Source organism: Mercenaria mercenaria, chromosome 5, assembly GCF_021730395.1.
Source record: "Mercenaria mercenaria strain notata chromosome 5, MADL_Memer_1, whole genome shotgun sequence".
NCBI lineage: Eukaryota > Metazoa > Mollusca > Bivalvia > Venerida > Veneridae > Mercenaria > Mercenaria mercenaria.
This window is the reverse complement of record NC_069365.1, coordinates 38,998,542-39,025,594: the sequence shown is the minus strand read 5'-3', so window position 1 is coordinate 39,025,594 and position 27,053 is coordinate 38,998,542. Positions and strand designations below refer to the sequence as shown.

General features: G+C 34.0%; 1 protein-coding gene across 4 annotated transcripts in view; it reads right to left on the bottom strand.

The window, feature by feature from the left end:
* The window catches only part of LOC123558312 (solute carrier family 4 member 11-like), a 95,501-nt gene extending 70,429 nt beyond the window's left edge, over window positions 1-25,072 (bottom strand). The window contains exon 1 of one of the 4 annotated variants that reach the window (XM_053543254.1): window positions 24,936-25,072. In XM_053543254.1, coding sequence (XP_053399229.1) covers window positions 24,936-24,973 — 38 coding nt within the window. In that variant the 5' untranslated portion in view covers window positions 24,974-25,072. Of the gene's footprint in view, window positions 1-5,792; window positions 5,856-20,026; window positions 20,325-20,484; window positions 20,583-24,935 lie in introns of those variants that run through there. The other 3 variants (XM_053543256.1, XM_053543253.1, XM_053543255.1) reach the window with 3 other exon arrangements.
* Between the last annotated feature and the right edge of the window lie 1,981 nt (window positions 25,073-27,053).

The following is a 27,053-nucleotide window of genomic DNA, read 5'->3' as shown; positions in this document are numbered from 1 at the left end:
TCTTACTGTGGTACACATTCATGCCAAGTTATTTGAAAATCCATCAATCGATGACAAAGATATGGACCGGACACGCCCATCAATGCACTATCCTTTAACGTCTAAGTGTGACCTTGACCTTTGAGCTACGGACCTGGGTCTTGCCCATTGCACGTCGTCTTACTGTGGTACACATTCATGCCAAGTTATTTGAAAATCCATCCATCGATGACAAAGATATGGACCGGACACGCCCATCAATGCACTATCCTATAACGTCTAAGTGTGACCTTGACCTTTGAGCTACAGACCTGGGTCTTGCGCACTGCACGTCGTCTTACTGTGGTACACATTCATGCCAAGTTATTTGAAAATCCATCCATCGATGACAAAGATATGGACCGGACACGAAAATTGCGGACAGACCGACAGACTGACAGACCGACAGACAGACAGAAGGTTCAACAAGAGCACCGCCTTGCGGGTGCTGACGCTCATCTGATTTTTTTTGTGTAATAGAAATATTGTCCTACCCATGATTTTCTAAGTCTAAAAAGGGCCATCATTCTTGCAAAAAGCAGGATAGAGTTATGTTTCTTGATGTACAGTGTCCACTTATGATGGTGAAAAACTGTTGCAAGTTTTAAAGCAATAGCTTTGATAGTTTATGAGAAAAGTTGACTTAAACATAATACTCAACCAAGAAAATGATTTTCTAAGTCCAAAAGGGGCAATAATTATTGCAAAAAGCAGGATGAAGTTACGCTGCTTGCTGTACAGGGTCAGCTTATGATGGTGAACAAGTGTTGCAAGTTTCAAAGCAATAGCTTTGATAGTTTAAGAGAAAAATTTGACCTAAACATAAAACTTAACCAAGAAATCTGATATTTTCTAAGTCCAAAAGGGGCCATAAATCTAGCAAAAAGCAGGATGGAGTTATGTTTCTTGCTGTACAGGGTCAACTTATGATGGTGAACAAGTGTTGCAAGTTTTAAAGCAATAGCTTTGATAGTTTAGGATAAAAGCTGACCTAAACATAAAACTTAACCAAGAAAACTGATTTTCTAAGTCCAAAGGGGCAATAAATCTTGCAAAAAGGCAAGATGGAGTTATGTTTCTTGATGTACAGGGTCTGCTTATGATGGTGAACAAGTATTCCAAGTTCCAAAGCAATAGCTTTGATAGTTTGGGAGAAAAGTTGACCTAAACATAAAACTTAACCAAGAAATCTGATATTTACTAAGTACAAAAGGGGCCATAAATCTTGCAAAAAGCAAGATGGAGTTATGTTTCTTGCTATACAGGGTCAGCTTATGATGGTGAACAAGTATTCCAAGTTTCAAAGCAATAGCTTTGATAGTTTAGGAGAAAAGCTGACCTAAACATAAAACTTAACCAGGCAACGCCGACGAAGACGCCGACGCCGACGCCGACAACCGCTCCAGTGATGACAATAACTCATCATTTTTTTTCAAAAAATCAGATGAGCTAAAAACTATATGCCTCCCTTCGGGGGCATAAAAAATTCCCAGCATGCAACAAAATAATGGAAACTGATCATGTGACATTATGAATTTAATGTTCATGAACATTCACGAACAGTTCATGAACTTATTCATTATTGTAAAAGGTAATAAACCTAAGTTGTATGTTTAACGACATTCTCATCCATCAGATGTTCGTCAAAATCCCGAGACGAACCTCTGATTTATTTCTGTCGTTTATTTGGTGAGCATGCGCACTCGTAATTACTACCGGGAGAAGTTTCAGCCAATCAATGTTCGCCACTATTTGGCAAACTATATGTAAGCAAGGTAGTTGCTAACGATGGATAAAGACGATATTCCATGATTGCGATTAATAAAGATTTATTTCTGTTATTTGATGTTAAGAAATTTACCTGAAGAAATAATAATATTCCTCGTAAGTCGGCATCGATATGAAAGGACGCGGTCACGCTTTTCACGGACGATTTTGATTGGTTCGCTACATTTTGTCGCGAAACGACGCTGATTGGCTGAAACGTTTTACCTGTAATGTAAGCAAACCACAAATATCGGCGAAATGTGCCAGAGGTTCATCCGGGGAACCACGGTAGACCTCTGGTATGCGAGAATGGTTTAACGAATGAACAGTTCAGAAACTCACAATTGGGTTCAAGATCTGGTACTGAACTAGAAAAAGGTTTTGAATTTTAGTACTTTTAATGAAGCTGTGTTCATGGGCAATTTTGGTGTTTAGTCTAATACCAACAGTAACTGTTCAGGAACTGGTAAAGTTCTGTAAGTTATTGAACTTTTGCAATTTTTGAACCAATGGTCAAGAACCATCATTGTTCTAGAACCACAGTCCAAGAACTGTTATGCTGGTTCAGGAACAGTTTTTTAAGTTCTTCAGAAGTTCTTCAATGTTCAAGAACTTGATACTAGTTCTAGAAAATCTTTTAAAGGGGAAAACCATAACCCTGTAGTTCCTGAATCACAATCTCAATCATTATCTGAATTTCATTTTCAAGTTCATGAATTTCTTAAATTATTTAATGGATTTTCTAAAATGTTCATGAATTACATTTACAAGTTCATGAAATGAAAATAATATTCTTGAACTTGAGAGTTCATGAATTTAAGTAAGTGAACTTTTCCTGGTAGTTCATGAACTTTTTTGATAATTCATGAATTCTTACAAATTCATGAATAAATTCATGAAGTTCGTGAACATATTTCACAGGGGTTATCATCTAGATGCAGTAGAAGTAAAGTATTTAGAAGAAAACTTGACAAAAAAGGAGTTATTGAGAAAGATGAATTGAGAATTTACAATAAACAAAAAGAATGAAAATTCTGATGAGAATTTACAATCAACAAAAAAAAGGAAACAAGATTACTCATTTTATACAAAATGAAAGACAGAATGCAAAATATATTCAGTCCTGAAGACAGATTATACTGCAACTTTCCATTAGCATGCAGACAAATGTTTCATCAGTATAGCCAATCCTAGAAAACCTTCCTTGTGCATTTCCATTTCCTATCGATTAAAAAAACACATCTTAAACATCCTGAACTGTGACTGATTGCATGGGTGTGAAGAGACTGTGCAGTCTTGATATCACAGAAGTTATAATCTATCACAAGTGGCTGATGCGTCTTTTTAAGGGATGTTAGGGCTTAAAATAAGTGCCATGTTCCAATGCTTCATATCTGAAGAGGAAATGCCATTAATAAACCACTCAAGTGAATATGTTCAAACACTTGCAGTACAATTTGTTCATTGGATGACAAAAATTATGGTTCAATTCAAGAGTACATATATTTTTTGTGATAATTATATTACAAATATATTTTACAAGAAAAAACAAATGCTTTTTAAAAACTTTGATGGTCATTTTGTACAGTAAATACACAGATTCAACCTTTCTGATAATTAAGGAATGTTCCCCCACACTCCTTGGATACTCAACAGTTGCTGTGTCTGGATCACTTAGCCTTCTCTAATACAAAATGGGGGATACATAATTATGTCACAGCTTTTCTTTTATAAAAATATTTAAACCTCCTATTAAGGTGACATTAATTCTGTAAAAACAATAGAGAAGTAGAGTTGTTAAATGTCAATGCTACTGAAGTCTTTATAATTTAGAATTTGTAGGAACTACTTTTTTTTTATATCTAAAACTATATAGATCATAGGGACATTAATATAATAGTCACATAAAGCTTATGGCTTAGCATTAACAAAGCTAAAGGATAAGAAGAACATATTTATCTCATTGATTATTTTACTAGTTTGACTAATTTGACTAACAGGCTGAATCTACGTGTTTGGTTCCATCCAAGAACAATCTAAATGTGGCCTCAGAAAAAAAATTAGCTTGAAAATCATTCTCTATTAATTTTAAGTGCATATAAATACTTAATTTTTGTATAAATTCTCCAAATTCCTAAATTCTTTCATCCCCTGCGAAATGCAGTTCTTGAAATCATGAACACTTCAAACCATTAAAGAACTGTTCATGAACTAATCTTCTACAGTTCTTGATTTGTGTTCATGAATTTTTGGACATGAACTGTCCTTAAAAAAGGGTTCATGAACAGTTCAAGAACTTCTAAAGAATCACACAGAGTTCTTGAATTGTCCGTGATAAAAGGTTAAAGGAACAATCATTATATTATTTTCTTGAACCTTTCATGACAGGTAGTTCATGAACTGATGAAGAATTATGTTCATGAACGGTTCACAGCTAGTTCTTGACGATAAAATGGCACAATAAAAACATATAACAAAAAGTTCATGAACTATTCATGTTCAGCAAAATATCAAGAACTATTCATGAAGTGAATAGTTCATGAACTGTTCATGTACATTAGTTCTTGAAGTCATCTTTCACTTTTCATGCACTGTTCATGAACACGGTATTTAAGAATGTTTCAAGAATTTGTGCCATTTTATCTTCACGAACAATTCAAGAAGTGTTCATGAAATATGCATGCACTGTTCATGAACAGTAACGTTTCATTTCGCAGGGGATATAATATTTATATCTTCTATCTATGGGACACTACAGAAGAAGTGATGATGGCACAGAGGGCAGATAAAAAGCAACCAGATTCTGGAAAACATAATTATGTGTCGGTGGTAATTGCCTGTCAGGTAAGCTCTAATTATTTGGCAGAATTTTCTACAGTCAACAAAATGTCCCTTCACCAACAAAATGTTCTGGAAAATGATTTTATTGTTCTAACAGACATTCTAATAATAATTGTTTAAGCAAGATACATATCAGGTAGTATACATATTTCTTACGTACTCAAAACGATCATTAAACTTGAGGAAAAGACATGACCAAACACTGGAATGTTTATATATTTACTATCTAAAACCATTCTTCAGAGAAAGCCCTGAGCTCACAAATTTGTTCAAAATGGTTCAGCTAGGTCCCTTGTAGTGGCAGTCAGATTTAACAAGAGCTGTCCGTAAGACAGCCAAGCTCGACTATTCGAAATATTGTCCCAGGAAAATATTACCCAAAATGTTAAATATCGAAAGAGTTTTAAGTTCAAAAGGGGACATAATTTGATCAAAATGCATATCAGAGTTATGGGACTGCTATCAACTAGTTTTATAACCCCGAAGACACATGTGAAGTTTCAAATTAATATCTGCATTAGTTTTGGAGATAGTAACTTGCATGTAAAACCTTAACCAGAATTTTCTAAGTCCAAAAGGGGGCATAATTTACCCAAAATACATGTCAGAGTTATGGGACTTGACCCAGTGAGGTTGGTTATTGACCTAGAAAAAGAAAAAATAAGTTTCAAATCTATATGTCTTTTAGTAATAGCTGTATGTACTTGCACGCAAAACTTTAACCAGAAGTCCAAAAGGGGGCATAATTTGGCCAAAATGAAGGTCAGAGTTATGGGACTTGCTGCTATCAACTAGTTTTATAACCCCGAAGATACATGTGAAGTTTCAATTCAATATCTGCATTAGTTTTGGAAAGTAACTTGCATGTAAAACTTTAACCAGAATTTTCTAAGTCCAAAAGGGGGCATTATTTGCTCAAAATACATGTCAGAGTTATGGAACTTGACCCAGTGAGGTTGGTAATTGACCTAGAAAAAGAATAAAAAAGTTTCAAAGCTATATGCCTTTAAATGATAGCTGTATGTACTTGCATGCAAAAACTTAACCAAGGTGTGACGCTGACGCCAACGCCAGGGTGAGTAGAATAGCTAGACTATTCTTTGAATAGTCGAGCTAAAAATAGAAAAACCTACAAACAACTTCTTCTCATGAAATTGTAAACTGACCTTTAGCATCTTTTTTATGGTTTTCTCTAAAGTTTGTTCAAACGGTTCCATTTGGCACCTTTTCTGGGCCTGCCTGAGCCAAAAATAGAAAAAAAAAACTTTATATGATTTCCTCTCATGAACCATTTAATGGATCTTCCCAAACTTTGTCTGTAGCATCCTTGTATGGACCTCCCTCAGACTTGTTCAAATTGTTTTGTTGTTGTTGTTGATGAGAAATAAAGGGGCATAAGTGCAAACTTTGTGTTTTTCAAAACATTTCAGGCAAGGTAAGAATGATGAGCTCACCAAGGTTAGTATACAAAGTACTTTGCATAAAACAATAGTTTTTTTTTATCTATAATCCTTGAAATATAAAAAAAAATCTTAAAATAGGACAAGAACTAAAAGGTATGCAGGGTGATAAAAATCTAGTTTAAAATTTTCACAGGCATTTAGAACAAAGGTAAATAGGTTAAGTTGAAAAACTCAAATAAAATAATTTTTCTCTGCCAATTTTGTAATTCCTTCAAAACAAATGCTTTTAATTATTTTAATAATGTATTCTGGATTCTTGCCTACATAATATTATGCAAGTCAAATGGAAACATGCAGTGGGGTTTCTGTCCAAACTTTGTGTTTTTCAAAACATTTCAGGCAAGGTAAGAATGATGAGCTCACCAAGGTTAGTATATAAAGTACTTTGCATAAAACAATAGTTTTTTTTTATCTATAATCCTTGAAATATAAAAAAAAATCTTAAAATAGGACAAGAACTAAAAGGTATGCAGGGTGATAAAAATCTAGTTTAAAATTTTCACAGGCATTTAGAACAAAGGTAAATAGGTTAAGTTGAAAAACTCAAATAAAATAATTTTTCTCTGCCAATTTTGTAATTCCTTCAAAACAAATGCTTTTAATTATTTTAATAATGTATTCTGGATTCTTGCCTACATAATATTATGCAAGTCAAATGGAAACATGCAGTGGGGTTTCTGTCCTCTCTTTTATAAATAGTAGAATGTTTTGCACAAATTTTACAAATCATGCCTATATATTAATGGTGTTTTGTTTTTTTGATAACTTTTAATTTATCAATAGAACAAAAGTGATGGAGTTAATGAACTGCCTTCTTTGATTTTCTCTACCTTAATTATTATTTTTTGTTGTTGATAGTCTATAATGGAAACAAGTGTACATTTTCTAAACCAACTATGTTGCACCTCACCAAATTAAAAGAGTTGTTGTTTAAACAAACCCCGTTAAATTTTTTTTGCAGTGCTATTTCAGATGGATGTTGCAGCATAAAAAATATCTTAATTTCAGCCCCAATCATCTTTAAATTGACTTTAATCACTGTACTAACATTACCAACAAATAGTTGGGTTAGAGTCTGTTACTTCCCTTTATGCAGCTTACATTATTCTCCAATTATGTTGTTACCAAAGTCAGGTTGATATACAGATGAATAAATCACTAATTGATCTGATAAAATGAAAGCTACTTACCACAGAATAATTAAAATTCGTTAGGTATTAAAAATTGCTCTACTTGTACATGCCCTCATGAAAAAAAAAATCTGAATATTTCTGAATTGTTACCTGAATAATTGCAGAACATTTCTGAATTTGTCTGAAAATCTAATGTCTGAATACTAAATGCTTAAATTGGCACAATTCAGACAAATTCAGACATCAATTCAGAAATGTTCAGACATAATTCAGAAATGTTCAGACAAAATGCAGAAATATTCAGATCAAATCAGAAATGTTCAGACATAAATTCAGAAATGTTAAGACAAAATTCAGAAATATTCAGGTATAATTCAGACATCAGTTAACCTCAGGGCATACCCAAACAATGTCCATGTCGGGCCATAAGAAACAGAGACAGAATCAATTAACGATCATATGGAAAAATAATTAACACTTCATAAACCAAAACATACAAGTTACAGTCTACTCTAATTATCTTAGCAAAATCTCCAAACTAGTGTTCGCAGTCGCCTTTGTTGACTGTTTACATCTGAGGATTTTTTTTAAGGTGTAGAAAAAACAATGAAAATACTTTAATACATTCAATTTCATGTTCTAAATTAAGGTTTTGGTACTCCATGAAAAATCAGTGATTACAAAGTAACAAAATGAAATTTAAATGTAACAAATGCTATTTACATAGTCCAAAATTAGTCCATTTCCCTGGAAGGTAACTTTATTCTGCACTTTTCTGGCAGGGGGAATATGTTTTTATTTATGTTACTTTTCTGGTTTTTGGTGTTCAAATTACTGGTGTTTAGTATTCAAGTGGGTGGGGTAAGGAACTCATAATATCTCAGTTATCTTCAGACCATTATTCAAATTTCCGCTTAGAATAATACACTCGAAACCCCTTATAACGCTACTCCATATACCGCGGTATTCGTTATAACGCTATATGGTCTTGGCTTCCAAATTTTAGAGGGTAAAAAAAACAAGAGGGCCATGATGGCCCTATATCGCTCACCTGTTATCATTGCACTTGAGGACAAGAAGGTCCTCAGAAAAAATATCTAAGTCCAAAGGACAGGAACAACAAAGGGAAGAAATTAAACCAAAGAAAAAAAAATTCTTACAAGGTACAGATATGTCAAAATACACCTAAAAATTTGAGGTACCATCCATGTTGTACCACAGAAAAGTGGTCTCGGTTTTTCCCTACGGCCAATAATAAAAAAGTTGCTAAAAACAAGCTATTTATAGTAACGTAAATGGGAAGTAATTAAAAAAAAAAAACGATTGTAAGTTAACAAAAGAAGGATCTGCCAAATAAATCTGTTGACAAAAATGAAATTTCAGATCAGTATCTTCATTAGTCATGGAGATATACCCATTTTAATTTGAAATAAAGGGAGGTAATTTGACATAAAATCAGTCCATAGTTATCTACCCTCATTGACTCAGTCCAACTAATGACAATAATGAAATTTCAAATAAGTCCTATAAGTACTTACTGATATAAATCCATTTTGATTACAATCAGGGGAGGTTATCAGATATAAAATAACGCTGGAACCTACGAATGGATCTGATTTGTCATGGAATCCAAGATTTATTGTTGTTGAAGATATTTTGGAAGTTTGTATCAAATAAAACCATAAATGAAGTCTCTATATGGCTGCAAAAGCCAAAATAGCCAATTTTGGACCTTTAAGGGGCCATAACTCTGGAACCCATGAAGGAATCTGGCCAGTTCAAGAAAGGAACCAAGATCTTGTGGTGATACAAGTTTTGTGCAAGTTTGGTTAAAATCAAATCATAAATGAAGCTGCTATTATGCAGACAAGGTCAAAATAGCTGATTTTGGCCTTTTCAGGGGCCATAACTCTGGAATCCATTATGGGATTTGGCCGGTTCAAGAAAGGAACCTAGATCTTATGGTGACACAAGTTTTGTGCAAGTTTGATTAAATTCAAATCATAAATGAAGCTGCTATTGTGCAGACAAGGTCAAAATAGCTAATTCTGGCCCTTTCAGGGGCCATCACTCTGGAACCCATAATGGAATCTGGCCAGTTCAAGAAAGGAACCAAGATCATATGGTGATACAAGTTGTGTGCAAGTTTGGTTAAAATAAAATCATAAATGAAGCTGCTATTGTGCAGACAAGGTCAAAATAGCTAATTTTGGCCCTTTCAGGGGCCATAACTCTGGAACCTGTAAAGGAATCTGGCCAGTTTAAAAAAGGAACCGAGATGTTATGGTGATACAAGTTGTGTGCAAGTTTGGTTAAAATCAAATCATAAATGAAACCACTATCGTGCAGACAAGAAATTGTTGACGCACGTTCACACGAGACGCACCCACGGACGACGGACGAAGGGTGATCACAAAAGCTCACCTTGTCACTATGTGACAGGTGAGCTAAAAAAAAAAAAAAAAAAAAAATCCGCGGAAGTTATTTAATTTGATCATAACCAGCGTTAAAACTACATGTACCTGTGTACATTAACACCTTTCCATGACAACTGTGACAAAAATCAATAAACGTCTGCTAGCTTACTTGTTTGGGTATCGCCTTTGTTTCAATACATGTAGACCTGTGACAATTAGGCAATCAGTACGGTGTCAAAATTAAAATTGTTTGCATTAACAAGCGTGTAACATCGGTCAGTCAACTATCAAACCGTTTAAGTTTGCACCAATTAAGGTAGTATGCGCCCTTTATTGAGATTTTTTAAAAGTCGTCGGATTCCTTTCAAATTTGGATTAAATAAACGTGATACAACTGCCGTTGGTTTTATGAACTTTTTGTTTTATTCCAACGTCAGTACCGTAGCAACATAAGGACGTCAAAGCGCCATCTGTCGGCTCAACTGAAATCGGGGTGTTTCTATCTTTTTTCGTTGTATCTTTTTAATTAGTGCATCAAAATTTAAAATTCAAACTTCACTGTAATCACGAAGAAAATATCTATGAAAACATTACTATATATTTGTTGTTAATTCTCCGAGTGTGTGTAAATCAGTAAAAATGCAACGTCAAAACGTTAAAAACATACCTGTTTTGAACGCACTGTTGCATCTTTGACTGCGTATAATGAAAAAATGGCCCGGTAATTTTTTTTTAGATATTTGCTGTGAATTCGTCTATCATTTCTGCACTAAATGAATTTATAAAAAACATACCTTCTCGATTTAGATTTTGCATAATTCAACTCAATTTGAAACGCGATGCATTGTGCGTGTGACGTTATTGTTGACGGTTTGTCCTGATCTCCGTGTCTTACCCGTTTAATGAGCTCATAAAATAAGGCTGTTAAATACGGGAAAAGTACATACTCATTAAAGTGCACATAAAGGAATTCCTGAGAGGGTGATATGCAAAAAGGCCGGATTCACACATGCACAAACACCAAAAAAGGTCATTTAATCCTAAAGTATCTATAAACGCTTTGTATGAAAATGTATCATCTCAGTCTTTTTATCAATGCGAAAGTATAGATATCTCAATGGGAGATATGAAAAAATAATATCACATGCATAGAAAACCAAAATAGCGTAGTTGCGCATGTGATATGAAATTATGCATCATATCACATGTGCATAAATTGAAAATAACGGCTTTGTGCTGGAGTTATAAAATCACTGGTGGGTATGATATATCATTCAAGTTAATCTAATGGAAATATAATAGAAAATTTGCATTGGATATTTATGTGAGATAAAATAATATGTAAATCTTGCTCTCACGAGAGGGTGATATAAAAAAGCCGATCGTCGATGAAATGACAAAAAAAAAAAAAACGCGCAGGTATATTGAATGATTTTCAAGGAAAGGACTTCGGACACTATCATATGCTTCTAGCCTACATTTTGAAGGCAAAATTCCCATTTAGTATTTAAACAATACCGAAATCGTTTCGATTCAATGATAAACCAATGTGTTAGTTAATTTATTACAGCAGAAACTGGTTTGTATCTGTTCCTATCAAGATGTTTTTCTTATTTTATCTAGGCCAGGGTGTATTTTCTAGAAAAAATAAAATCTTTAATTTCCGTAAAAATATAATGTCATCACTTTACGGAAGTTTTAAATATATGAATTCCAGTCGAATAAAGTGACAAAATCATTTTATTTAAGGAAAAAAATAACATTTTAAGATTAAAATCCTATAAATAAATAAAAAATAGAACGATATTTTTGCAAACAACCTGTACTTGATTTATCTATACACTGTTTGTAATGTAAAGTTATTGATGCATTACATGTGTGAATAGGTATACATGTATAAGTGACCAGTCAGTTTTATTACAGTGGTTCAGGTTGTTATTTAAGTACATGTACTTGTCTTTATAGTTCTGTTATAAGTGATGGCAGATAGTTGTGTGCTGCATAACATTAATACTAAGAAAAGGCAGCCGTATGGATGGTTCTTGTTTGGGATAAGTACCAGTGGCGCAGATAACATTTGAGCCGCGCCATGAGAAAACCAACAGATGGCATATATAAATACGGCTAGACGCGAAAACGAACTAAAAGGTCCAGTCGAGTTTCAGGTGGATTTTTTATGCAGCGACCTGGATACATTTTTATTACATGTTTAAGGCAAATGAGCCATGCCATGAGAAAAACAACATAATGCAATTGCAACCAGCATGGATCCAGACCAGCCTGCGCATCTGCGCAGACTAGTCAGGATCCATGCTTTTCGCTAACGGTTGGTTTAATTCCGAGAGGCTTTGAAAGCGAACAGCATGGATCCTGACCAGACTGCGCAGATGCGCAGACTAGTCTGGTACCATGCTGGTCGCAAAGCCACTATGTTGGTTTTCCCATGGCACGGTTCATTTGGCTTAAACATGTAATAAAAATGTATCCAGGTCGCTGCATAAAAAAATCCACATGAAACTTTTCGCGTCTAGCCGTATTTATATATGCCATCTGCATGGAAAGCGACTTGACACATCACTTTCGTGGCATCGATCAAATTGAATGTGAAACCGTCACTGATATGACCTGCCATGAAGCTATTGTTCTTGACCTATGCATCACAGGCATATCAATGCCAAGCGTTATTTCTGTTGGATAGACTATAGTCAGGATCAGATTAACTGCTGTGCACATATTGCCTCTTTTTTGTGGTATTTAGGCCTAGTCCGCCGCAAAGAACAGTCTTCAATTCAGTTTTCACAGAAGGAAGAACATGAAGTGATGAATGCGTGTGACATTTAGTATGTGTCTAAAAAGAATAAATATAAACGCGCAGAAGATGAAAAAATAAAAAATTGAAAAATATATAAGAAATACAAAAAATAATAAAAACAAAATGGAAGACAAATTACATCCTCATCGCTAGTGGCGTGAGCGTCCAGAGGTGGGGAGGGGTGGGGGCATGCAGAAGATTACCTGGTGTGTTGCAAGTACGTTAAAGCAAATATTTGTTAATCTACTGCAACAAACAACCAGGATACGCCAATGAAAATTTAACCCAACAAATAATAATGAATTCACAGTATTTGCTTCTTTCACTACTTTACATGTATAACATGCCTATAATACCCTTTCAAACATTTGTATAGTATTTGAGTTCCAAACAGATGTAAAAATATGTGACTATCAATTTATTAAAAATGAATATAAAATGTATTGGTCACATTACATTCGGGAATACCCTGTAGTTATATTTTTTGTTTAAAAGTACTGTTCCACCCCTTGCATCAACATTATAGTCACAGAAAATGTGTATAATTAATATCTCCATATGCTGGCTAAATATGGTTTTGATGCACGGGTGGGAACAATGTTGTATAAAACAAAACGCTTTTTATATCTATATAACAGGGTACGTAATTCTATTTAGAACAAAAATCACTGTTCTATGAAACAAATATTGAAAATTTGACTTTAAGAAATAATCTCAAATATGTATTTTGATGGCATATGTAATTAAATGCTTATTTCTTAGTAGTTTATTTTTCACTCTTGGAGTAGGCAAATTCATATAGAAAGTGTCCGAAGTCCTTTCATTTTTCCCCCTTTATTTCTCATAAAAGTGAAATAAAGGCTTGATATTCTTGTTCAGAGGGGTGAACGATTTTCATGTCACATTATCGAATGCAATATTTTATTATACCGACAGATATCGTCATAAAATAATTATGAGACCAACAAAACCCATATGGTATATAGTAGTAACTGGGTGAAAAATGTGCTTCCGTGATTCGGTCGAAAGAAGTCTCTAATAGATTAATCAGAGAAGAATTCTTTAAGACTATGTGACTTTCATTCTTATCTTTTCCTACTTACCTTGTTCAAACTATGATGTATGTTTTAACTTTGTACATGCATTACTGTGAATGAAATATGTTTAATCTAACAAATTGATCCTGATTTTCCCATTTTTCCTGCATTTTCGAGTCAACCGGGAGCAAAATGCGCATTATTTAACTCATGAAATGAATTTCACATGAAATAAAAACTTTTCATGCATTCGAGTTGTTTGCTTGAAAATGAAAGCAGCGTATTTATTTTACAGTTTGCTTTCTGAAATGCGGCAATGAGGGTACCATGATTTCAGTTGACTTGTATTTCATTTCAAACCATTCAACACCCCTTTTTCTTTTCGTTTTCTTGTGTGGATATCTTGTGGAAAAAACAGATCTACGACGGGGTGAAAATCTAGAAATTGTATTAAAATTGTTTTGCAAAATGGACACAATCGGATGTCCTTGGATTTAATCACAGGTTTAAACAGTACAAAGTGTTCTCAAGTCACTGACCTGAGAAAGCCTGCTTTTCTCAGACAGGCTTTATCAGGCAGTTGCTATAGTAACGTCACTATTGTCAAAATCACTGTTTCTAATTCAGCTGGGTTCATCAACTTTCCATTTATCTTGTTACTTTCAGTTCATGAACCCCTGGTTCATGAACTATATATGGTTCATCAACTTGATGAATAGTTGATGCCACAAAAAGTCCCATTTGTAGTTGATGAACTGTTCATGAATAGTTCACGAATAGTTCAAGAATTATTCATGAACTGTTCATAAAGTTCACAAATTTCTGGTTCATCAAATTCATGAACTTTGATGAATACATCCAGTTCATGAATTTGACGAACCAGTCTAGTTCATGAACCTGATGAACCACGCCAAGTCCATGAATTTTTTATGCCACAAAAAGTCCAATTTGTAGTTCACTAACTTTCACAAACTATTCGTGAACTGTTCATGAACAAAGTTCTGGAATAGTTCAAGGATTATTCATGAACTGTTCATGAATTTCTCAACAGGGCTGATTTCAGACCTTAACTGATTCTTTACTTCACAAAATTTAAACCATGAAAAGATCAAGGAAAAAATGCAGGATAATTTTTCACCATGATTTAATGTTTTACATTAAATATTCAAGTCTATGTCATTATTATGATTTAAGTTTATGCATTGTTGCATCTTATATATTTCATAATAAAATTTTCAACCATATACCATATTCTATTATACATGTTATATGTTATTATATTTTTCCACTCACTTCATTGTGATTTTCTATCATTCACTGGTGAATGATTCTTATTTTCTTTGATACAATGTCGTAACAGCCAAAACAAATGGGCAGAGCGCGAAACTATATTTAGCTGGACTATTCAAAGAAAGTAGAGCTATTGGACTCACCCGTGTCGGCGTCCATGTCATGATTTGGTTAAGTTTTTTATGTAAGCTGGTATCTCAGTAACCACTAATGGGAATGGATTAAAACTTCACATACTTGTTCACTGTGATAAACTGACTTACACTGCATAGGTTCCATAACTCTACTTTCCTTTTTTACAAAATTATGCCCCTTTTTCGACTTAGAAATTGTTGGTTAAAGTTTTGTATGTAAACTAGCTGGTATCTCAGTACCCACTAATAGGAATGGATTGAAACTTCACACACTTGTTTGCTGTCATGATCTGACATGCACTGTGCAGGTCCCATGACTCTACTTTGCATTTTTTCCAAAATTATGCCCCTTTTTCGACTTAGCAGTTTTTGGTTAAGTTTTTGTATGTAAGCTGGTATCTCAGTATCCACTTATGGGAATGGATTGAAACTTCACACACTTGTTCACTGTCATGATCTGACATGCACTATGCAGGTCCCATGACTCTACTTCGCATTTTTTTCAAAATTATGCCCCTTTTACAACTTAGCAGTTTTTGGTTAAATTCTTATATGTAAGCTGGTATCTCAGTGCCCACTAATGGGAATGGATTGAAACTTCACACACTTGTCCACTGTCATGAGCTGATAAGCACTGTGCAGGTTCAATAAGCCTGTTTCCCATTTTTACAAAATTATGCCCCTTTTTCAACTTTTGTATTCATTCAATTGACAAGGCTGTTGAATAGTTGAGCGTTTCTGTCCTATGACAGCTCTTGTTGTATCTTATTCTTTCTTTATTAAAAGTTATATTAGTTTCAATTTAATTTTATTTTCTTAATTTATTTTAGACTAATTAAGCTCTTCAGTTGCTCCAGTTTTCCATAAATACAAATGTTTAAATTAATTTTCACTGGCTGATGAACAACTTTTGGTGTGGCCTTATTATTACCTGTATGAACTTCAATTTCATCTTCCTCCTGCCCACTTAGTCCAGCAGAGAGGATAATAGGGACATAAGTTTGAGCCATGGGCAAGCTAAAGTTTCTCCATGACGATTTGACAGATGAAAATTATCATCTACAATCGGTTATTCTCATCTCTTGACTTGTGTTTTGGAGCTGGTAGTACTTCATGAAAAGACATTATTTCAAGCATGGATGGGCACCGGTAAGCCTGCCAGATGGCTTCCTCACATGAAGAATTCTACACCCTAAGGTCAATTTCAAACCCACATCGGAGAGGAAAAAGCGGTTAAAAGTCAGTTAAACCTTAAGCAGTTAGCCACAGAGGCTCTCTTAGCAAGCTCTTTTAGAATAACTTTAAGGGGACGCATACTGCTACATTCACAGTTCATACAGCAATGCGGAAGGGGTGCATATTCAAGAAATAGATGGTGGGAAAATAAAAAACATATTCCTAAACTGATATAATACTGATGGACACCTGTAATATTCAGTATTTTGTGGACAAGAATGTGGTACTATGAATGTAATAGGAAAACAGAGGTCTTTGTGAAAGTACATTCAACACAAAATATTAAGCTTTTGTATAAGGAAAATACAGGTTTTTTACAATAACAGTATTCCAAATAATGTTGAAGGGATGAGATTTTCTTTCTAACACACCAGGTTTGCTTAAACATGTAAAAATTTAACGCCACGTCTGTTCATCTCGGGATGGACGCCATATTTCTCATTGATAAAAAATGTAAACAAAAAAATCAGAGTGGGATTAGCATTGCAAGGGCATAACATGACATTCTACACAATGAATACCTTAGAACAGATATCTAAGATGCTACACAGGTCAGGCGGGTTAAATGCATAATGTCGATCACTTGAAATTCATCTTGAAAAGGTGGTTAATTTTAGTTTGTTTACATGGTTTTTAATTTTCCCACGACTTCTCGGCGATTCACTGCAAATGTATTACTGCGCCGGACGAAAGGTAACTCTAATAAACAACGGGAGACAACTTAGGTGTCAGCACGTGTACGATTTTTAAAAAAACATGTCGATGATTATAATTTCTTATCAAATAATGAATCCTATTCAGATATTCATCTTTAATATTAGAAAATTATTAATTTCTGTGGACATTCGTCAAATAATATTACTTACAGTGGACTACTTTGTGCATCAAACTGGTTTCCGCTTCAGTTGTGAGGCACTCCCGTTATACTTTTTGACAATAACAAAACACAAAATGAATCAATAAAGTCACTTATAGACCGACTGCTACTTAAATCAGTGTAAGTAAAGTTGTTGTTACAACATTATACATGTTCGTTACGATATGAGATAAAGTTTATCTTGAACTGCATAATCCATTAATTACGTTTAGATGATACTGCATTTACAACTTATTTGACCCCGTTTTTTTACGTGAATGACAGCATTCTCGTGCAACTCGTGCAAACAGAGTTATGAAAAGTATGGTGGAGAATTCAAGGACAAATTATAAATGACATTAAAGTGAGGATAACTGTATATTCGTCCAGTTTTGATCATTGACATTCCTACTGTTTATTAGTAACTTTTGTGAACAAGATTAGAATGTTGCTTTTGCACATATACACATTGATTGGACCTCTCAACCAAATTTCATACCTTATTTTAGGGATTTTTAAGACAATACATTTTCAAAAGTTTGTTGAATGGGTTTTGATATTTAAGTGCATTGTAGTTCATGAATACCAAGTTAAAAATTAATAATGGCAACATTTCTAGGCCTTTATTGTAAGCCACTAGACTTCTGTAACGATAAATGTTTAATGTATTAAGGGGAATATACTCTTTTAGTTTTGTAATGTGGCATTCCTTGACCACCGTATCTTTTCTTATGCACTACTTTGTAAACAAACTAAATAATGTGTTTTAGCTCACATATGCGAAATGAAAAGCAAGACAGTGAACTTATTTCACATTCTTTCTTTAAATTAGAATCTGTAGGACATTGATAAATGTTTAGACAAAGTGAAGCACTATTATTTTCGCACCAAAAAGTCCTTATTGTTGACTTTGAATGTAAACAAAGTCTTACGTAATTCAACAATAACTTTCTTGTTTCAGTTTTTCTCATTTTTATTTTAGTGAGCAATCCTTTGTGTACTTATAACAGTTGAAACAGTATTCATTTCATTTACCAAAACCTTGTACTTTTTTGCAGGTAAATTTTATAATACCCCACCCACTTTTTTCTAATTTCAAAGTATGCGTCCCCTTAATCTAAATCACATATGTACACTTTTTACTATACATTTACAGAATGACTTGAGGGTCAGTAGTCAAAACGGTCAATTCAGTTCAGTTAAGTGTTTACATGAGAACAGAAATCAATTTGCAGTTTTATTTTTAAATTTTTGACTTACTTCTAAGCCCAGTAAACAACTGTTGAATACAGACTCCTTATATAAATTGCAAGTCCATTCTTTGTGCAATATAATAAGTCTATAATTATTCTACCTGTGGTGCCTCCGTGGCTGAGTGGTTAAGATCGCTGGCTTCGAATCACTTTTAATGCCCCTCGCAGATATGGGTTCGAGCCTCACTCAGGGCATTAAAATCTTCATGTGGGGAACACAGGTACTCTGCGGCTGGACATATAACCTGCTGACTACCCGCCGCGATTTGATCGTTATTTCTCCTATTTGAAATTCTTTACATAGTTACCAAATAACCCATAACTTTCGATTTAAATGTTTTTTAAAAAAATATTCAGACTTTGCCCATGATGAAATAATGCATGGAGGGGCACCTAGGGTCTTCCTCCATCATCAAAACTGGAAAGTCGCCATATGACCTAACTTGTCTCCGTGCGACATTATACCCAACATAAACTATATTCTACTAATGCATACTGGGCTACAAAGTCAAAAATTTAAAAATAAAACTGTAAAAAAAAATTCTAATGTCATGTAATAAACACTTTTTGAATGACTTGCCAGTCTACAGTCAAAGCTATTGGCCCTCGCTCAATTTCCTTCAGACCTGAGGCAATAGGTTTGCAAATTGACTATTGACTGGGAAGCCATTCAGTAAGCTTATAACTTATATGGACAGTTGTTTTGCTGGTTAAGCAAATCATCCCATTGTGTAAGTTCCAAATAGCATTTGGTCTGATTTCTGAAATTTATACTTATATAGTTATTACATTAAAACATTTTAAACTGAATATTTTATGTCTTATATGTTCCTATGTTTTACAGCATTTCTCTTAGGAAAGTTTCCATGAATATTTTTTGTAAATAAGTATGTAAATATACAGCATCTTCGATAAATTTTTTGTATACAGAATTCAGAACAGGGCTGTGCTGACTTTTAGTGTTTAAAATTCCATACAGCTTTTTTACTTTTATGATGAAAAACAGATAAAGCAGATGGACGAATAGAAAATATGGATATTGCATGATTAGAAAAGTACTGCACAATGAACTTACTCTGTCAGAGCAATAAAGGGAGATAATCACAAACAATGGATTCAAACAATAAGTTCTACTATGTTAATTAGATAATTAAACCTATGACAAATATAGATGAACACTATCATCAAAAATTGGATTTTGATACCAAAAACTTGTGTTTGTTCATTGCAAAAAAAATGTGGACTCAGCTACATTATATACAAAGATAATTGTTCACAGACATTACAGACTGCTGATATTGGTATTGTACACATCTCTATTTCTCAGTGATATTACAGTACATGTCAATCCCTAGTAGCTAATAATTCAGTGATTTGCTAAACAGATGTAATGATAAAGGTCAGCTCAATTATCAACTAAGACAATGGAACTTATTAATGCATACAACATGATGGTCAAGATGACTATAGTGCTGCTTAATGCAAAACAGTCTTGTCTTAACAGTCCTAATTATACTGTTACAGATTTTGGGTAGCCAAGGTCAAATCTATGAATTGTTTAACCTATTTCCTAACTGAGAAAAAATAATATTTATTTCTATTTGTACACCCATTTAATATAGAAATGTACATGTGTATTTAACATTTTAACATAAATGATTTTCTTAACCCTATGAAATATAAAGCCAAAACTGTTTATCCTATCAAAATAACTCTGCAAGCTTAAGATACATGTACATTAATTCAAACTAACAAAACAGCTACTGTACCTAGTTAAATCCTTACACTGTATCACCGTAACTTTTTTCTTTTCACTCATGATTTTTTTTTCACCTATTTTATCCCAAAACTGACTAACTCCTGTCACTTAATTACACAAGCACAATTCTACTAAGCACTCTCTACCTCTTTAACAAAAGAACATGCACACTATAAACTTTAAACCTCTCGGTTGAACTGTTAAAGTCGATAAGTACATGTACTATAATTTACTATTTTCACATTACAAAGTGTAACCATATTTCTGCAAAAATCAATAACTTATACAACTTCTGGGCTACCCCTTTATAAAATGAACAAACACAAAAAAACAAAAAAAGATTTAACAAATATTATATCAAAACAGAAATCCAACTTAAGAAATATCCAACTTAGTTTTTTTCCAATAACACTATTTTTACAAAAGATCAACTTTTAATGTTAGCAGAATTAATTAACAGCAGCATACCTTCGAGATTGACACTATATAATTGCTAAAACAGCCAGAGGTGTTTTCAATAACTGGGAAAAAACAGCTGTTTATAACATGTGGAATCCTGGTACAAAGAACTTGCTGTCAGGTATTATTGGTTTTAAAAAAACCTACTTTATACGAGTGTGATGTTTTCTTTTGACATCTGATAAAAATAAAAACAAAATAAAGTGCTTAGTTGTTCTGAGGTATTATCATTTAAACAAGAGGACCAAATGGTCCTGGGTCACTCACCTGAAGAATCTGATCAAATTTCATGAATATCCAGTGAAAAATGCAGCCCCCATTGCATGCACAAGATTTTTCTTGATTTGACTGGGTGACCTCGTTTTTTATCCCAGATGACCCATATTCGCATCTGACCTAGACTTCATCAAGACAATAATTCTGATTAAATTTCATGAATATCCAGTGAAAAACACAGTCCCTATTGCATACACAAAGGTTTTCTTTGAATTGACTGGGTGACCTTGTTTTTGACCCTAATTTCATCAAATCAATCATTCTGATCAAATTTCATGAATATCCAGTGAAAAATGCAGCCCCTATTGCATGCACAAGGTTTTTCTTTGATTTGACCGGGTAACCTAGTTTTTGAACCCAGATGACCTATATTCAAATCTGACCTAGATTTGATCAAGACAAATAATCTGATAAAATTCCACAAATATCCAGTGAAAAATGCAGCCCCTATTGCATACACAAGTTTTTTTCTTTGATTTGACCATGTGACCTAGTTTTTGACCCTAGATGACCAATTTTCAAACCTGACCTAGATTTCATCAAGATCATTCTGATAAAATTTCACGATTATCCAGTGAAAAAAGCAGCCCCTACTGCATACACATAGTTTTTTTTATTCAACCGTACACCTGTTAACCTTTGACTTCTAATCGTGACCTTGACCTTGGGGCTAGGGGCCTAAGTCTTGTGCATGACATATCAACTCATTACAGGGAACATTTATGCCAAGTAATTTTAAAATCCCTTCATCGATGGCAGAGTTAAGGACTGGACAAGAAACAGACCATGTTAACCTTTAACCTTGATGTGTTACCTTGACCTTAGAGCTAGGGGTCTGGGTCTTGCGCAAGACATATCGTCTCATTATGGTTAACATTTATGCCAAGTTATTTCAAAATCCCTTTATGGACGACAGTTACAGCCCAGACAAGAATTTACACAGACACATGGACTGACAGTGCGACTTTAATATGCCCACCTTCGGGGGGGCATAAAAAACCCTCTGGCCTAAGCTACTCAACCCTTCCAGGCCATTGCAAGTTAACTAAAGTATAATAATGAGGAAGGACACCAGGTGCACAAAAATGGGCAAATGCAACTATCAAGCATTTGAAAGGTCCATTAGCCTTCCTATATTACAAGGATAAATTATATTTGTCCTATATAACGAACCTCAAAGTGAGAAACTTCGTATTTTTCCTAGACATACAAAATATAAGTGTACTGATGGCATAAAAATAACCTGAACAGTGTTGTGATAATATTCTTATTATTATATATTATTATCTGTAGGCGGTGGTCTATTTATAAGATGATTAATGAGCAACTTATGCCTATAAATACTTGGCTAATCTCAAAATTATACTTCAAAGATATAAGAAATAGACATTCTTAAGAATTCTGCAATATTCTGTTGAATAATTTCAAGGAACAGCAAAATATTTACTTCCACACAGACAGAATATGACAATTCTCTTACCTTGGAACATGAATAATTTACTATATCATTTCGCACATTATTATAACTTGCTGTGCAAAAAGGAAAAATGCAAAGTTCCTGAAAATATATATCCCATACCAATTTACTGAGCATTTCATGTCTATCCCATATCAGTACTAACCATATGATAATTATTATGTCCGTCCCATACCATTACCGATGATAAAAGTACTTGTTTATCCAATACAATTACCGACGATAAAGTATTATGTCCAGCCAATACCATTACCGTCAATAAGTACTATGTTTATCCAATACCATTACCGATGATAAAGTACAGTAACTATGTTTATCCTATACAATTACCAACCACAAAGTACTATATATGTCCCATATCATTACCGACGATAAAGTACTATGTCCATCCCATACTATTACCGACGATAAAGTACTATGTCCATCCCATACTATTACCGACAATAAAGTACTATGTCCATCCCATACTATTACCGACAATAAAGTTCTATGTCCATCCCATACTATTACCGACAATAAAGTTCTATGTCCATCCCATACTATTACCAACGATAAAGTACTATGTCCATCCCATACCATTACAGATGATAAAGTACTATGTTTATCTAATACCATTACTAACCACAAAGTACATCGTCTGTCCTATACCATTACCGACGATAAAGTACTAATAAAGGAAAATCATAATTGGTTATTATGTCATGTAATAAAGAAATTAACTTTTTATTTTTGTTTGTTTAATTATGTAAAATACTATGCTTTACTGTAAAACTAACAATACACTTTAACACCATTTCAGCACAAATAATTTATCACGGAAACGTAACCAAGATCGTGAGCGAAATACAGCTAACAAAAATATAATTTGAATTGGAACCAATGTTTTTCACATCGCGGAAATGTAACCAAGATCGTGAGCGAAATATAGCAAACAAAAACATAACTTGAATTGGAACCAATGTTTTTCACAGTATTTTGTGCCATAGTAGCTGTTAAAAGGCATTGTTGTTTCTCCCTAAGTTTCCAAAAATTGTCTGTTCAAGATGGTGACAAGATGAAAACAGCTTCACCCAGCTTGAACAAACTACAAAATAAATATTTGGTTGCACAATTTCGCTGCCCAGCCCCATTGTTCCAGCATTACACTTGACAAGTTCAGCATTTATACCAGGTCTAGGGTTGGATACCGGTTCCCGGTATCGGTACCGTACCGAATAATCACTTCGTAAAGTACCGGTATATACCGTTTCGTAAAGAACCGGTTCCGATTCCGGTATTTCCATAAAAGTAAATAAACAAAATAATTACCAAATCCGCGGCAAAAGAAAGCAGAAAATAAGCAAATAGTATTTGAAACACAGTTATAACGCGATCGACATTGTTTACTGTGACACCGCTCCGAGTAACATGGAGAGCTGGCCTTGCGAATAATTTCGTATGCTAAATATTATTATAAAAAACTTCTTTTCCCGTCGTTTTAAACTACGTGAATCATACTTAATTGCAAAATATACGACATTTTTTTGCTCTTTGTCATATTCTATCAAAACAAATGAAAAAAAAAAAACTATTTTAATAAAAAGTTACGAAACTAAGCTGTAACCTACGTAAACAAGTCATCGGTTTTCGCGAACTAATAGAAATACGTTATTGCTGGTTGTTTCAAGCGTTTTGAGGTTTTTTTTTCAATGAAAATTGTGTTGGAAAAAATGTTGCAATTTAAATACATTACTAGTTAACCTGGTTGAAGATTTATCATGAGTGACAACGAGTCTGACTTGTTAAATGGGTTAATTTGAAAGCTAGTAAGTATTGAATTTCACAGTTCTCGTCAGTGCAGAGCAAGCATTAACACAGTCAGTGAGTCCTAGATTTAAATTGCACAGTGAGCGACGTATCTACTCTTTTTTTTATTTTGGAAAACTCTAGTTTGTAAAATATGTTTATTTTATTTACTCTTTCATAATTTTAGTACAACATCAAATTAACAGACTTAAAATGTTTATATATCAAAGCAAATTTTCCTGTATAACTACTTAAAACGGTGTATTTGATACTAACCAAATCATTGCTTATGTGATGTACTTCAAAGCTTGGTATCAGTATCGGTATCGTTAAAAATACCGTATCGTTTCGTTGGTATCGGTATCGGTATCGGACCGCTTCGTCCTTAACGATATCCAACCCTAACCAGGTCATCTAGATCTATCCGCCCCTTGACTTATGGTCTGGGCAAGCTGAAAAAATGTTTTATCCAAAAGTAGGTCCTTGTCTTATGGCCGAAATAGTCTTATGGCCGAAATAGTCTTATGACCGGGAATATACGATAATTGCCATATATTATTATGTACATCCCAGATCATTACTCATGCAAACACATAGATGCAGCAAGTATCGTTATATGACTCCTTTTTTGTCTTAAAATATGGATTTTGTGTTTGTTACAATTGGCAAAATCAAATCCTAACAAACAATAAAAGTACTCCAATTATTCCTTATATCTCCGTTAGTGGAAATCCATCATTTCATAATGAAATAGCTTCACAGGAAGAAATTATTTCGAATGAGGATTGGAAATAGATTTCTGAGCAAAGTGATGAAATCTGTGTCATTTTCTATCATCAAAAACTGGTAGGTTGGCATTTCAAAAAACTGAAATGTCTGTTCAACGAAGAAATTACCCTGAGTATATAGTAAGTATACCTACCCATCTGGATGTAAGTTGACCTTTATACTAACCATCATCCTTTATATCTGATCGCAATACTGTTTCCCTACCAATGCTATTTCCACCAACAGTTCTTTATTCATTGCAAAAAAATTGTTTTTCACAGTCTCTCTGAAAACACTAATTTCTGTCTTTTTAATTTAATCAGCACATTCCCTTTTTCTGCAAAAATATTTTTACAGAATCTGTTTTCCTGAAATACGTTTCCAACTAACAAATAAAAAAAAAAATTGTGGAATAACTATATGAATACAATGAAATTGTCTTTCCGTTTGTACAAATTTCCTGTCAAATGCATTTACAAAGGATGCAGACTCCTAATATAATAATGCAACACTATTTCAACATAATATAATAATCCTTCAACATTTCATCTTAGATTTGTTGTTATCATTAATTACTTTGTCTAACAGCTCAATATTGAACAATTGTTTTGCTATTTTGAAGAGCAAAAAATGTTTGACATTAACTTAACACTATTTGAAACACTTTTAAAACACTTTCCAAGAATATCTGTCTTTCTTTAAATTCTAATACAATAGCTACATATCAATATGCACAATGGATTTCTGTATGACAACTGCAAGAGAACAGCTCGTCAGCTACTGTTTCCAAAGGCAAAACTGTCACATTGATTCAAGAAGCCAATTAATGCATGGTCTCTATGATAAATCACAGCGCACATATTCCCAATCTTTATTGATCAAAGAAACGTAATTCCTCTTACTAATTCCTCTTACTGCCCGCTGCTTTACTATATTGTACTTCTAACAGAGCCCAGCTCTTTTTCCTTTTGATTCTTGGATTGAACTGGTTATGAAGCTGAGTTTAAAGACCAGACTTGGAGTTAAAACTGATAACGTCAAGAAATACTCACATGAAATACTATTCTGCATGCCCAGCGATTATATTTGTGGCATATATTATTTCGTTTTGGGCCAGAGCCGGATGAATCAGGGGAAAAAATAAAATAAAATTCAGGTATTTTACTTTTATTTTTATTTCAATTTCTGGGAAATTAAGACCTGCACTCCCATAAAACAAAAAAAAAAAAAACCTCTGGCCTTATGATTGGACAAATTCAAGATTGAGCTAAAGTACAACCAATCAGCTGCTCGCATTTTATGGACTGGTCTCCAACCCTGCATAGGTGTCCTGGTCATCCGACATAATCTTATGAATTTCTAGCTATAAGTACTGGAGTTTTAATGGATAAGTAGCTTATTAAAAAAAATTACTGTTCGATATGGTGTCAATATTCCTTAGAGGTCATAGACAGTTTATGACATTTTTACATATTTTCCTACATTAACTAAACTGTTGAATACTGAACTAATTTCTGGTGAACATTTTAATAAAACAAGAAGCTGCGTTCAATAAATGCTTCATGCCCCCGGTGGCATCCTTGTCGATACAAAGCAACCTAAGTCCAAAACGAGGTCAAGTTCAAGGTCAAACTGAGGTCAGGTGATATGTGAAGATAAGGAATGGTCACAGTTTACATGTATTTTAGTATCAATTCATTCTTGTAAGGGGTATTGATGCTAGATGAAACGGTCCCATTTGGTTAACCAAGAGATGGCCCATATAAAGCAACCTAAGTCCAAAATGAGGTCAAGGTCAAGGTCAAACTGAGGTCAGGTGATGTGTGAAGATGAGGAATGGTCACAGGTTACATCTGCATTAGTATCAAGTCATTCTAGTAAAGGGTAAGGGGTACTGATGCTAGACGAAACGGTCCCATTTGGTTAACCAAGAGATGGCCCATATAAAGCAACCTAAGTCCAAAATGAGGTCAAGGTCAAGGTCAAACTGAGGTCAGGTGATGTGTGAAGATGAGGAATGGTCACAGGTTACATCTGCATTAGTATCAAGTCATTCTAGTAAGGGGTATTGATGCTATACGAAATGGTCCCATTTGGTTAACCTCGTCAGGACTGACGAACAGACGAACGAACGAACGAACAAACGAACGGACGGACAGGACAATCACTATATGCCTCCCGCATCAGTAGATGTCGCGGGCATAAAAAGCTTTTTCAAATTTCCCTCACCTTACTTTAATTTAAATCTAACAAGAGCTGTCTGATAACAGTG